Genomic DNA, 14134 nt, shown 5'->3' with positions numbered 1-14134 from the left:
TGTCTCCACGAAATCAATAACTGGCTAGAAGTTCAAAATCTCGAAATGAATCTTAACAAAACTAAATTAATGCAATTCCATCACGGACTTAACAAACCATTAGAACTTAATATAATAATAAATAACATCAAAATTGAGGAAGTGGACACTTTTAACATGCTAGGAATATCCCTTGACAGTAACTTAAACTGGAAAAAACATGTAGAAATAACTAAAACCAAAATCTCAAGCTTCCTATATGCACTGTACAACCTTCGTCGGACAACAGACTTAAAAACTGCTCTGTCGGCCTATCATGCATTAGCGCACTCGCGGTTAAGTTATGGAATCATGCTGTGGGGCAACAGCACAGATGCCGAGGATTTATTTATTATGCAAAAAAAATGCGTCCGAATAATGGTTGGCATTCAATGCCCCGAAAGCAGCAGACCCTATTTTCAGAAACACGGGATACTGCCATTGCCATGCCAGTATATCCTATCATTAGCCATACATATATGCATTTAAATATAAATATTTATTTAAGGAAACAAATAGTGCTAGGAGAAAATATCAGCTTGTTATCCCCCCTTCCGGCCCTTCCAAAACAAAAACCCTATCCAATAGCCCACAATATACAGCAATTCGGGTATATAATAAACTGCCAAACAACATCAAATCGCACAATAAATATGAATTATTTTATAAGGCAATCAAGGAATTTTTATTAGAGGAATGCTAAAATAAACCTTAAATGAATTTTTAAATGATATTTCGGAATAAATTGAATTTAATAATAATAACGTAAAAATGTTATATTTTATTTGGATTATTATATTATATTAGGATTATTATGTTAAAACTTATAATTTAATAAAATTTAAGGCGGTGAATAATGTATACCTGTTAAGATATAATTTAGATTAAGTATTATTTAAGTACCAATGTTGCTATGCCCTTACGGGTGCATGTTGTAACCTAAGATATATAACCTACTGTAAACACATGTATGCAATAAATGATATGAATATGAATATGAATAAGACTCGTTCCTGTCTGGCCAAACTGTCATGTCACTAGACATTATTGCATTTCGGATACGTGCAAGTTTTAAGGTCTGGGTCTGAAGCTATCTAGATTTGAGGAGTTGGACTTCACAGAACTCATCATCAGAAGTAGATCTTAATACAAATATTCCTTCAGAACTTGCTTACCATGCAAATAACGAAGAGGTTCGACAAATCGCTAAAAGTGAAATATGCGTTGTTAAAGAGTCCCGTTATGGTCATCATCAGTTCCACTTCATTAAATGGCACTGTTTTAGATGAAAATGCTTGGTTTGTTGAAAATAATACTAAAATCGCTATATATTATGCCTATAAGATTTGAGTTCACTAGATTATTCACGGATCCCATTATTAGAGCTGGGTTTTGGCAAAATGGAACCAACTTTGGACTTTTGGACCATACATTCAATCAAAAAAATAGTTTTCCAAATCGGTTCAGAAATGAAATGAGTTGTGAGGTAACATACAACATACAAATTAGGTAAAAAAAATACGGTCGAATTGAATGAATGAGGAAGGAACACGGATATCCTACGTACCTACAAAAAGACAAACGTTAGTAGTCCTACAATATGTATTGAAATAATAAGAGGCATTATAGTGTCTTCATAAAGACTAGAGATCTTAGGGCGGGTGTGGGAGCGGGCGCTCGTGCCGGGGAGCCGCGTCGGGTGCTCGGGTGGCGGTGGCGAGACCTCCAGACGCCCTTCCCCGCGCCGCCGCGCGCCGCGCCGGAGCCGCACAGTCTCCGACTCACCGTCGGCCCCACTCTCACAACGCGAACATTGTTGCCTTTTTAGCGACACCCTTTGCGACATATTAATATATATTATAACTATCTATATGTCACAAACTGTACAACGAAGAGAAATCCACTGACCTCTTTACTTGACAACCGACGATTTCAAACTCCTAAAAAGCTCATGTGGTTTACACATTACACACAACGTAGGATGTAGGCTTATAAGTTCTGTGCTAGATAGAACAAAATATACATAACAAGAGGAATTCATATACTTAAATATGCTGGATTTTGAGGTTATATAAATAGTAAATGGTATCTTATTATTTCAATACTAAATAAATCCACCTATATACTATATCATATATATATGCTCATTTCGAGGTACTCGAGACGAGATCATTGGGTACCTAACAAATAGCAAGAAGATTTGTAAGTTGTAACTAGGATGACCTCATTTATTTCTCTTCTTCTTCCTCGCGTTATCCCGGCATTTCGCCACGGCTCATGAGAGCCTGGGGTCCGCTTGTCAACTAATCCCATGATTTGACGTAGGCAACTAGTTTTTACGAAAGCGACTGCCATCTGACCTTCCAACCCAGAGGGTAAACTAGGCCTTATTGGGACTAGTCCGGTTTCCTCACGATGTTTTCCTTCACCGAAAAGCGACTGGTAAATATCAAATGATATTTCGTACATAAGTTCCGAAAAACTCATTGGTACGAGCCGGGGTTTGAACCCGCGACCTCCAGATTGCAAGTCGCACGCTCTCACCGCTAGGCCACCAGCGCTTCACCTCATTTATTTCTAATTTTAATTTCTAATTAAGTATTTAATTATTATTTTCCGCTTATTATTTTCCGGGCATCTAATGGTTATTTGTGTGGAGAAAAATATTAAACACCAACTTTCAATTTTTATTTAATAATAATAAAATTTGGCAGTGTATTCATATTTAGCTTTGTATTAATAAAACTGGCAGCAAAATCAAGCCACCCAAAATAATAATAGGTTGTTTTTTAGGGTTTCGGGGTTTCGTAGTCACCTAGTACTAGTAACGCTTTCAGTTTCGCCATGTCTGTCGGTCTGTCCGAAGCTAAAGCTGCAATTTGGCATGGATACATAAATCAGGCATTGTGACAGAACAGTAAAATATAGTAGGTAGTGTCCCCTATAAAGGATGTGGAACCGGTAATGGGACAAAAAACCACAAATCCTCAAAAATAGGTTCTAAAAGTAGTTTATAAACACTGGCTATATGTTATATTTGACGCTAGGAATTTCAAACTTCGTTAAAAGATATATTATTGAAATACAAGAAAACTAATTTTAGCGTTTTTGAAAGTTCATCCTCTAAGATGGCGAAATAAGGGTTGAAAATTTGTATGGAGATCAAATCGTTTTTCAAGTGTGGGACATGAAAGTTTTTATATGAGCATATTATTAGAATACAAGAAAAGTAATTTAAGCGATTTTAATAATTCATCCTCTAACGGGGTTAAAAATGAGTTGAAAGCTTGAATCCATTACAAATTACTTTGACCGGCCCCTTGCCTACCTGCCTACTTCCCGGACTTTAGTGCCATCCCATCAGCGATTCGAATCCTGAGTTTTCCCGACTTTCGCTCGACAGAAAAAAAACAGTAACTAATTACGAACACGAGTCTAAATGCGCTTAATTTATTATAATAAATTTTACACATAAACTATACGTATGATAATTATTTCTAAAAATGAGCAATATTATGTTTTAGAGAATTCAGCGATTACGTCATTTATTATTAAAACATATACAAAAGTGCGGGCCCACTCTTACGCGCAGTGAGAGTGAGAGAAGAATGCGAACCTACTGAGCCTTAAGTATAAGTACACTCCATTCAACGTATCAATGAGTCCCGACAACCCTAATCACATGCACAAAGCAAGTAAGATCCATTGTTTGCGATTCCATTAATTTTGCATAGAGCATTAACATGAGTACTATTTGGAAATACGTTAAACATGACAAGGGGCAAGGTAAATTATTTTAGTGGAGGAATGAGCGGCGAGTTGAGTCGACGTGATGTGCCCGCGGCCCCGCGGCGGCCCCACGGACACAACGCCGACGAGTGCGCCACTCTCCCCGTGTGCCCTCTCGTCTCCAAGGATGGAGGGGTTGGGAGTGCTCTTCATTGTACTTGTCAGCTTAGAACAGAGGTCATCGCTCTTATAGGCACACTGCAATGTCTATAAGTAAATTGTCAAGCTCAAGTTAACTTTAAATTGTTTTTTTTTTTTTTAAGATTTTATGTTGCCTTGTTTTCTATGGCATTTCCAGTGCCATCTCGGGATCTTTCTCCTTCCTTTGTTTTTCTGTTTTGTATATTTTTCTCTACTGTGTTTTTGCTTATCTCCTTATATTCTAATAGGGGTATTACTGCAATGTTCTGCCGTCAGAGTGCAGTGCACTATAGTTAGTATTTATTAGCATTAGAAGAATTAGCGAATCATATAAGTATGTAGTTAACTGTGCCTTCATGAATCTTTTAGTAGGAGTAGCAGCGAAAGCGCTATTATTGTTTGTCCTTGTCACAGTCTCATTTTTTTAATTCCCCACCATAAATTAGTATGGGTTATGGTGGGCAACAAATCATCATCATCATCTCAGCCATAAGACGTCCACTGCTGAACATAAGCCTCCCCCTTGGACCTTCATTCGTACCGAATGGAACTGGACATAAATAAATTCGACCAATCACAGTGTCGTATTGCCTATGTTTTGACCCTCACGGAGGCACGCGTAACATACCACTTCTATAGGATCCTACCTTTTATGTGTGCCTTAAACTTTATTTTGACAAGTTTTCACAGACAATATAATATGAGAATATGACATTGATGCATCAAACAGCAACGCGAAAATCGAAATTCAGCTATCCACCTCTTTATCGCTCGAATATGCAAGAGTGATAGAGAGGTTAGATAACAAAATTTCGACTCCTTCGCTCCGGTAGACCCCAGATGGATTATGGTAGAGGCGCTCCCTACGCAGAGTTTCGCGTAATAATAGGGAATATTACGCGAAACTAAAATTCTATTCTATTCGATTTTATAAACACACCCCTCAGAACTTGTATTTCGTGGGTAGTATCACAGAATAAATAATAGTACTAGGTACAGAAGACTCACTCTCTATAACAAAACGCGTCTGTCACGATCAGCACAGATATATATTCTGATGTATTTTGGTAAGGCCCACTTGCACCATTCCACTAACCCGGGGTTAATCGGTTAAACCTTTAACCAAGTGTCAAATTGCACTGGTAACCATGGTAACTCCATGATTTAACCAGTTAACCCTGGGTTAGTGAATGGTGCAAGTGGCCCTAAGTATTTAGTTAAAATCGCATAGCACATTAGTAATAAGACTTACAATAAATTAAAAAAAATAAAATAAAAAACAAACACTCGCGCTATTATACAATCGCTTAGCAGGGATAAGTTGGTACCACGTAGGTACGTCGACGATACCAATCTGTGTGTTCGTCTTGTAATTCTTTTGGATTATTTTTATTATATAAATTTAAGTAGATATGTAATTAATTTTAAATTCTTATTGAATATATACTATTATAAATATAAATAAAGAATACAATGCAACAGCCTTCTCGGCACACTGCGCATCGGGTGCCATCGGTAGCGTTTGGACGATTTTACTGATTTTACTGTTAAGGTTCCGTACCAAAAAGGTAATAACTAAAAAGGAATCTTGATTGTGCGATTCAGATGTTTGTTTACCGATAAGTAATTTATTTTGATCACTATGTCACATGAAATAAATTAATTAATTCCCATGCAATAACTATTGTCGTATCTCATCTTGCGTACTAAAAGTTCCGTCACACAGACGCGTTTTCCGAGCGGGGCGTGGGCGTTTTACATGTAAAAGCGGCGCGCACCGCTCACGGCCCGCCCGGAAAACGCGCCTGCGAAGCCTTACATCTTTACGCATCTATATAGAAGGTCTGATGATGAGACCGGAAAGATGCCATATGCACGCATACATAGGTATTTCTGATTAACTGTACAGTGTGCATAGAATAGAAACTAAAATACACAGATATTCAGCGGGTTTAGGTATTATATCAAAATGTTGTGTATATACGACGTGTCTCTACCCTCTGGACATAGATGAATAGGACATGTCGATTGGGGTATTGCTAACATATGTACAAAGCCTCATTTCATGCATTCCAAACGCCACAGTATTAACGAAGAAATTACTGATTTACGATTTAATACTACGGAACAGCCTGTATCTATAATATCTATCCTAGGTATACACGGTAATTAAAGAATACGTCAAGTCACTGGTGTCACTTTAATCTTATCGACCGTCATTGTGAGCGACTGATAGAGAGTATGCTCCTATTTATTGATGATTTATTTTAATTATTTAACCATTAAAATATATATTTTTATGTCAATAATCAATAACAAGTAATTTACCATTTTAGAACATTCCTGAGAAGTAACTCACCTCGGGATCACAGTCCAAAGAGTAGCGACATGTTCTACAAGTATATATGTAGTATATGTATTTTTTCATATTAAAAAAATATCACCCATGTGCATAATTATGGCCTATGTTAGGCCGTGGCGTGGAACGTTCCGAAAGGCCTCATCAATCATACCTACTCCTAGGTATGTATAGGTAACGGAGCAATGTGTCAATCCATTGTTATTATTACTTAGTTGAGAGCTGATTCAGATGTTAGACAACTGTAACTTTTTAAGACTTTGGCCTGAAGTTGACGTCATACGCCGCTTGCTGCATTAAGGCACTTGTCCCACCGCCGACGATGAGCGATAAGCGATTACTTAGAACGATAAATTAGAAACGAGTGGGCGAGCGGCGAGAAGCGAGTGTTAGATCCAATAGTTTTGTCGCTCGGCTATAGGCGAGCGTTCGAGTGCGACGGGCTATTACTCGCGTCACTCGCTCGGGCGGTGCAGCGTAGCCGAACATGCAGACGTCGCAGACTTGTTCAAACTACGAAGCGAGCATCGCCGAGCGAGTACCGCTGAGCTAGTTTTATCTTATCGCTGCGACAAACTAGTAGAGCGAGTGTTTTCGCCGGCAGTGTTACTTGTTGTCTCTCTTTTACTAACACAGGATTCAAATCTTTTGATAGTTAATCGCTTACTCGCTCTTGATGGGACAAGTGCCTTAGAAATGATGCTGTTTTCCCATATATAACGTCGCGTACGACGTCAACCGGAGACCATAGATAACTAGGTAACCAATTGTCATTAAGGCGAGCCTGTTATTTATAGGTTAAGTCTATTTAGTGACAGTTGCGTACCTTGCAGCGTAGTTCTCGTGGAGAGCAGTAAGGTGGCGATGGGGCGCGTGGCGGCGGCGGCGCGCGCGGCCGCAGCCCGCCGCAGCGCCTCCCGCAGCCGCGCCTCCCGGCCCCGCCCGCAGCACTGCCCGCCGCACACCAAGCCTGCAACAATCAATCAACAACACCTTGTTTCATCTTTCATCACTAACTACACCTTATAAAACAACGTCCCCCGTCGCGTCTGTCTGTATGTTCGCGATAAACTCAAAAACTACTGAACGGATTTTCATGCTGGATGGACTTATACTAGTAGTTCGCCCCGAACTGTGAACTCGCGGTTCGCCAAAAAGATCAATTGAATGCAGTGCTACTTAGTCCGAGATGGGCATTTAGTAATTGATTCCTGATTCCACGACTACTTGAAATTACTTTGTAAACTTTTATGACATAGTGCATGGCAGCCATTTTGGAATTCAAAAAGGTCAACGTTTTCGAAATCGGGGCCCCCTAAAACCTATAAAACGACATCCATGACGACTTTTATGTCATAGTGCATGGCCGCCTTGTTGGATTCCAAAATGGTCATCATTTTCGAAATCTGCGCCCCCTAAAACCTATAAAACGACATTTATGACGACTTTTATAACATAGTGCATAACCGCCATTCTGGAATCCAAAATGGTCATCATTTCCGAAATCTGCGCCCCCCAAAACCTATAAAACGCCATCCATGACGACTTTTATGACATAGTGCATGGCCGCCATTTTGGAATCCATAATGGTCATCATTTCCGAAATCTGCGCCCCCCAAAACCTATAAAACGACATCCATGACGACTTTTATGACATAGTGCATGGCCGCCATTTTGGAATCCGAAATGGTCATCATTTTCGAAATCTGTGCCCCCTAAACCTATAAAACGACACCCATGACGAATTTTCTGACATAGTGCAAGGCCGCCATTTTGGATTCCAAAATGGTCATCATTTTCGAAATCGGGGCCCCCTGAAACCTATATAACGACATCCATGACGGTTTTTATGACATAGTGCATGGCCGCCATGTTGGATTTCAAAATAATCATCATTTTCGAAATCTGCGCCCCCCAAAACCTAAAAAATGACATCCATAAGGATTTTTATGACATAGTGCATGGCCGCCATCTCGGATTCCAAAATGGTCATCGTTTTCGAAATCTGCGCCTCCCAAAACCTATAAAACGACATCCATGACGACTTTTATGACATAGTGCATGGCCGCCATGTTGGATTCCAAAATGGTCATCATTTTCGAAATCTGCGCCCCCTAAAACCTATAAAACGACATCCATGACGACTTTTATGACATAGTGCATGGTCGCCATTTTGGAATCCAAAATGGTCATCATTTTCGAAATCTGCGCCCCCCAAAACCTAAAAAACGACATCCATGACGATTTTTATGACATAGTGCATGGCCGCCATTGTGGATTCCAAAATGGTCATCGTTTCCGAAATCTGCGCCCCCCAAAAGCTATAAAACGACACCCATGACGACTTTTATGACAAAGTGCATGGCCGCCATGTTGGATTCCAAAATGGTCATCATTTTCGAAATCTGCGCCCCCCAAAACCTAAAAAACGACACCCATGACGACTTTTACGACATAGTGCATGGCCGCCATCTTGGATTCGAAAATGGTCATCATTTTCGAAATCTGCGCCCCCCAAAACCTATAAAACGACACCCATGACGACTTTTATGACAAAGTGCATAGCCGCCATGTTGGATTCCAAAATGGTCATCATTTACGAAATCTGCGCCCCCCAAAACAAAAAAAACGACATCCATGACGATTTTTACGACATAGTGCATGGCCGCCATCTTGGATTCCAAAATGGTCATCGTTTTCGAAATCTGCGCCCCCCAAATCCTATAAAACGACACCCATGACGACTTTTATGACAAAGTGCATGGCCGCCATGTTGGATTCCAAAATGGTCATCATTTTCGAAAACTGCGCCCCCTAAAATCTATAAAACGACATCCGTGACGACTTTTATGACATAATGCATGGTCGCCATCTTGAATTCCAAAATAGTCATAATTTTTGAAAAAAATCTAAAATTAAAAAGATAATATTATAAATGTGTAACAAACCGAGCACTTTCATTTGATACAGTTTTCTTTGAATAAAAGTGACCAGAATAGCTAGACCCCTCACAAATGGCTTTTTAGCATTTTAAGCTCTTCTAGCTCAATAACCACTTGTTCGAGCCTGCTCAAAATTTAATGACTAAAATATAATGCCCTCAACTACACGTTTACCCAATTTAATTTAAATTAGAACAAATTTACTTAAGTTCTTGAGTATCAAACTATCTTCTGACAGTTCAGCTTAAAAACATCGAAATGCTGGGACGTGCCGCTAGCCAGCCGCGTGATCCAAGTCGAATGTAAGAACTTCGCTTCGCTTCGCTCGCTCGTTCGATTATTACGTCGTGAAGACGGGCCTTACGGGTGAAACCAAGTGGGCCAGTCTAACGCAACTAGGAGCAAAAAACGAAAAAAACTTTTATACTTACTAATGAAAAATTCTAGCATTTTTATAAAAGAACAATACTTTGATTGTCTGTTCATTGTTTCTGGTAGCTTATTGTAAATGTTTATATTGGTATGTGCTATATCATGTGTATATCATTCATAAATAGGCAATAAAATAAATTAATAAGCAGTAGGTATCTTAGGGATAATTATTACCATGGAAATTTGATGTAGTAGGTGCGTACAGACAACTGGATTCAAAAGTGCATGACCAGTGGCCACTTTGTGAATAATTCCATTAATTACTATAGATATATTGCTTAGTTACGATTAGGTACTATGTTAAATATCACATAAATTGAGTGAGTAGGCGAAATATACTTTTTCAAAGTATGTAGATGCTATCACTTTATTATTTAAAAATATCAATAATTAAGGCCCGTATTTTGGCTGAAAAGTGGAGATACCTACAGTTATTAGTTTTGGCAGAGCTAGGCACCGGCAGCGGGCCGGGTGACCGCGCCGGCACGCCTTGCGAGTTCAAGGCTGCATCGGAGTTGGTGTGACAACCCAATAATAAACACTACAAATATCTTGTGCCAAACTGGACGTGCAATCTCAATAACAAAATGCGGAACGTGTGATTTCTTTCACTCGGCCCGAACACCGCACTAGACAGAGCGGGACAGAACAACGGGTTATCCGATATTTTTTTTAAATAAGGTACGAGTAGAAACGCTACAAAGGCGTGGAACGACGCGCCTGAACAATGAACTGAGGCCGCGTCTCGGCGCGCTCAGTCGAACGACTTCTACAGACGCACCTCGCTCGTGAGCTCTACAATAAAGAGGCCATAAATATTCTAGGAGATACCTACATACGTGTATCCAAATGAAATCACAATATCCGTAAGTATAACTAAAGGTAAGGTTTTAATATTAACTACTCTTTAGGCGCACAGGCATAATGGTATTCGCTGCAACGTTTTCCCGACATTCACCGAACTTAGCGGCCGAAATGGTCTCTAGGGCAATGAAGGGGCTATCTAAATATAGCTCACAACTGACGTTACTCTAGCTAGAGTCTAGACAAAATGCGCCAGTCAAAGCTCGACTAGTGTAGGTCATTCTCACATTTAAGTGAACGGTCACCCTCCAATCGGTCTCCTTTGGCACAAATTTGTAGTGCTAAGTTACCTACATAAAATAGTTATTTGATATACTTCAAGGGTGCAAAGTTGAATTTTAACCGAGTATGGAATTGAAACACAAGCTAGCGAATGGATTCTAGGGTTGAACTACGGGCTAGCGAATGGATTCTATGGTTAAACCACGAGCGAAGCGAGTGGTTCATAAATAGAATCCTGAGCGAAGCGAGTGGTTTGAAAAATAGAATCCTGAGCGTAGCGAATGTTGCAACACACGAGACGTAAAATAACTTTGCAGCCGTGTGTAACACAAATCTTTTCACCTCACTAATGTGAGGAAAAAAAAGAAAAACAACAGAAATATGTAAAATCAGACTTTATTAACTAGAACACAAATCGGCAGGAAATCTTATGTAAGTAGTCAGCCAAACCATTAGCTAACTATTAACAGATATGTAGAGTTGGACCAAGATAAGTCTGCAACTATCGTTAAACCTTTGAAGTACTTAAAATTAAAATTGCAAGAAACGTCGATAGTTTATCGATGTGACTTTATGGACATTGCTGCAGCAAGGTGACAGCTCGCTTAGACGTCGTCTTTAAGTCTATATCTATGGTTTGCACTGTTACTTGTGGTGCGTCCAGAATTTTAAGCGTTTTTGGGTAAAACCATGTAATAAATTCTATTTCAACAAGAAATGTTGGTTATCACTTACTCTATAGTAGCTTAAAGGCCGGAGTCTTACATATTTTTAATTGTTAAAATCTCTTTCATTAAGAAAAAAATGGAAACTCGTTAAAAATATCACCACAACGTTAGAATTAAATAAAATTCCGACTTTCATATTTAACCCTATTTGATCTTTGAACTCCATTCGTTTTCTGCCATCGAAGCCTAGAAAAGATAGCAATGGTGGCACCGGGTCGCCGGCGGCGCCTACGCGGGCGCGCGTGGGCCCGCGGTGGCCTTATGAATATTCCTCATCTTTGTCTCTAAACTGCTATAAAATTAAAATAGAACATCGACAGCATCCGCTATTAATTCTTTTTACGATTTTTAAATGATGTCGCGGTAAACGTGTTGGCACAGGTATTTGCATTTTGTGACGGACACAATAAAGACAAGCTATATACTTACCGTTTGTTCTAACGGTTGACAAAGATTATGACATTATTAGTTACCTACAGTATAATCTTGTACATATATTCATTCAATATACTTAATCTGAGGCAAAACAGTCGACCGGTGTTCCACTTCACCCAGTGTTGCTAATCAAAAGCAGATTCAGGAGTAAATACCTAGGTAGTTAGGTACTAAAAATACACAAAGTAAATACTTAGGTCTTACAAAAATTCTCTCAATATCTTTAGATACTGACATGAATTCATTGGAACCACTGTGACGTATTTTTTTTTTTTGTTAGCCTGGTTAAGTGTCCCACTGCTGAGCAAAGGCCTCCCCTCGTTTCCTCCACTCGACCCTGTTTTTTGTAGTTTCCCGCCAATCCGGATGACGTGACTGTGACGTATAAAATGAAAAAAAGCAAAGCAGCAAAGTTACTGCTATCGCCAGCAGCTTTGCTGCATTGCCGTCGCGATTAGAACGTGCGATGTGTCACTCAATAATGTATCAAGGTAATGAACAGTAATATCGCCGCAGCGAGCGGGTAATGTCGCTCCCTTTACTGCTTCCAGATTCCCGTTTAACTTTTCAAGATCTCTACTAGCCACGTCAAATTAAGCCGAATTTGGGCAAGCTGCGGAAATAATTCGTGTAGTTTTGAAAATTGGTACAGGCATACCTTGTGGTGTCTAGATAAACATACTAAAAGTCCTCGAGGGTAGGGGGTGTGCTGGGGGTGTAGAGGGGGGTTGAAGGTACCTTTTTTCATATTTTTGCTCATATCTCGAAAATGTGTACGAATTGCATTATAATTACTTCGGACAAAAGTTTTAACATAAAATTTGCTACAAATTTGGTTATGTTTATTTTTACTCTGCGATCAATACTTTAGGAGCTACAGGCTGTTAAAGTTAAATAAGAGATAAAAAATAGACGGTTTAAAAAAACGTCGTATTTTCATAATTGTTCATCATAAATAAAAATTTTAATTAAGAATAAGCAAGCTAAATGACCTGCTGATAAAATATAAAAAAACCGGCCAAGAGCATGTCGGGTCATGCTCAGTGTAGGGTTCCGTAGTTACCCGTCCGTCAAAATAGACTATTTGAAAAAACTCAAAAACTGCTTAATCGATTAGGTTCGCTATATTTTTCTCTGAAAGTCTTTATTAAGCTTTACTTTCACGATTTTTTTCATATTTTTTGGACCCATGGTTCAAATGTTAGGGGAACTAAAGTGGAAAACACAACTTTTTTTCTTTCAGATCGATTATTTCCGAAAATATTAAGCAGATCAAAAAATGGTTCTCGAAGACCCGTATTCGTTTTAAAAGACCTATCCAACGACACCCCACACTATAGGGTGGAAGCGAAAAAACATTTCATCCCCTTTTTAATGTACGGCAGCCACCCTAAAAAAATATTTTTTCTAATTTATATTTTACAACTTTGTCAGCGTAACTGATTTATATATTCGTGTCAAATCTAGAAAAAAAATTTTTATGGTGGTTGCCCTACATTAAAGTGGGGATGAAATTTTTTTTCGCTTCCACCCTATAGTGTGGGGTGTCGTTGGATAGGTCTTTTAAAACGAATAAGGGTCTTCAAGAACCATTTTTTGATCAACTTAATATTTTCGGAAATAATCGATCTGAAAGAAAAAAAGTTGTGATTTACCCCTTAGTTCCCCTAACTTTTGAACCATGGGTCCAAAAAATATGAAAAAAATCGTGAAAACATAACTTAGTAAATACTTTCAAGGAAAAATATAGCGAACCTAATCGGTATAGCTGTTTTTGAGTTATGGCAAATAGTCTATTTTGACAGACGGGTAACTACGGAACCCTACACTGAGCATGGCCCGACATGCATATGGCCTATTTTTTATATTTTATCAGCAGGTTGCTTAGCTTGCTTATTCTAAGCTAAGTTTTTTATTTGTGATGAACAATTACAAAAAAACGACGTTTTCTTAAACCGTCTATTTTTAATTACTTATTTAACTTTAACAGCCTGTAGCCCCTAAAGTATTGATCGCAGAGTAAAAATAAACATAACCAAATTTGTAGTAAATTTTATGTTAAAACTTTTGTCTTAAGTAATTATAATGCTATTCGTACAGATATTCGAGATATGAGCAAAAATATGAAAAAAAAGTACCTTCAACCCCCCTCTACACCCCCAGCACACCCCCTACCCTCGAGGACTTTTAGTATGTTTATCTGG

The 14134-nt window shown here is 38.9% G+C and overlaps 2 protein-coding genes across 2 annotated transcripts in view; both read right to left on the bottom strand.

The window, feature by feature from the left end:
- LOC134678819 (HIG1 domain family member 1A, mitochondrial-like) overlaps positions 1 to 14134 on the bottom strand; it is a 171748-nt gene that overhangs the window by 85288 nt on the left and 72326 nt on the right. The gene's annotated exons all lie outside the window — the stretch shown is intronic.
- The window catches only part of LOC134678800 (division abnormally delayed protein), a 75965-nt gene that overhangs the window by 31899 nt on the left and 29932 nt on the right, over positions 1 to 14134 (bottom strand). The window contains exon 2 of the mRNA XM_063537497.1: positions 7134 to 7277. Coding sequence (XP_063393567.1) covers positions 7134 to 7277 — 144 coding nt within the window. The remainder of the gene's footprint in view (positions 1 to 7133; positions 7278 to 14134) is intronic.

Source organism: Cydia fagiglandana, chromosome Z, assembly GCF_963556715.1.
Source record: "Cydia fagiglandana chromosome Z, ilCydFagi1.1, whole genome shotgun sequence".
Lineage (NCBI taxonomy): Eukaryota > Metazoa > Arthropoda > Insecta > Lepidoptera > Tortricidae > Cydia > Cydia fagiglandana.
The sequence above is the reverse complement of the archived record's forward strand: the minus strand, read 5'-3'. Positions and strand labels throughout refer to the sequence as shown.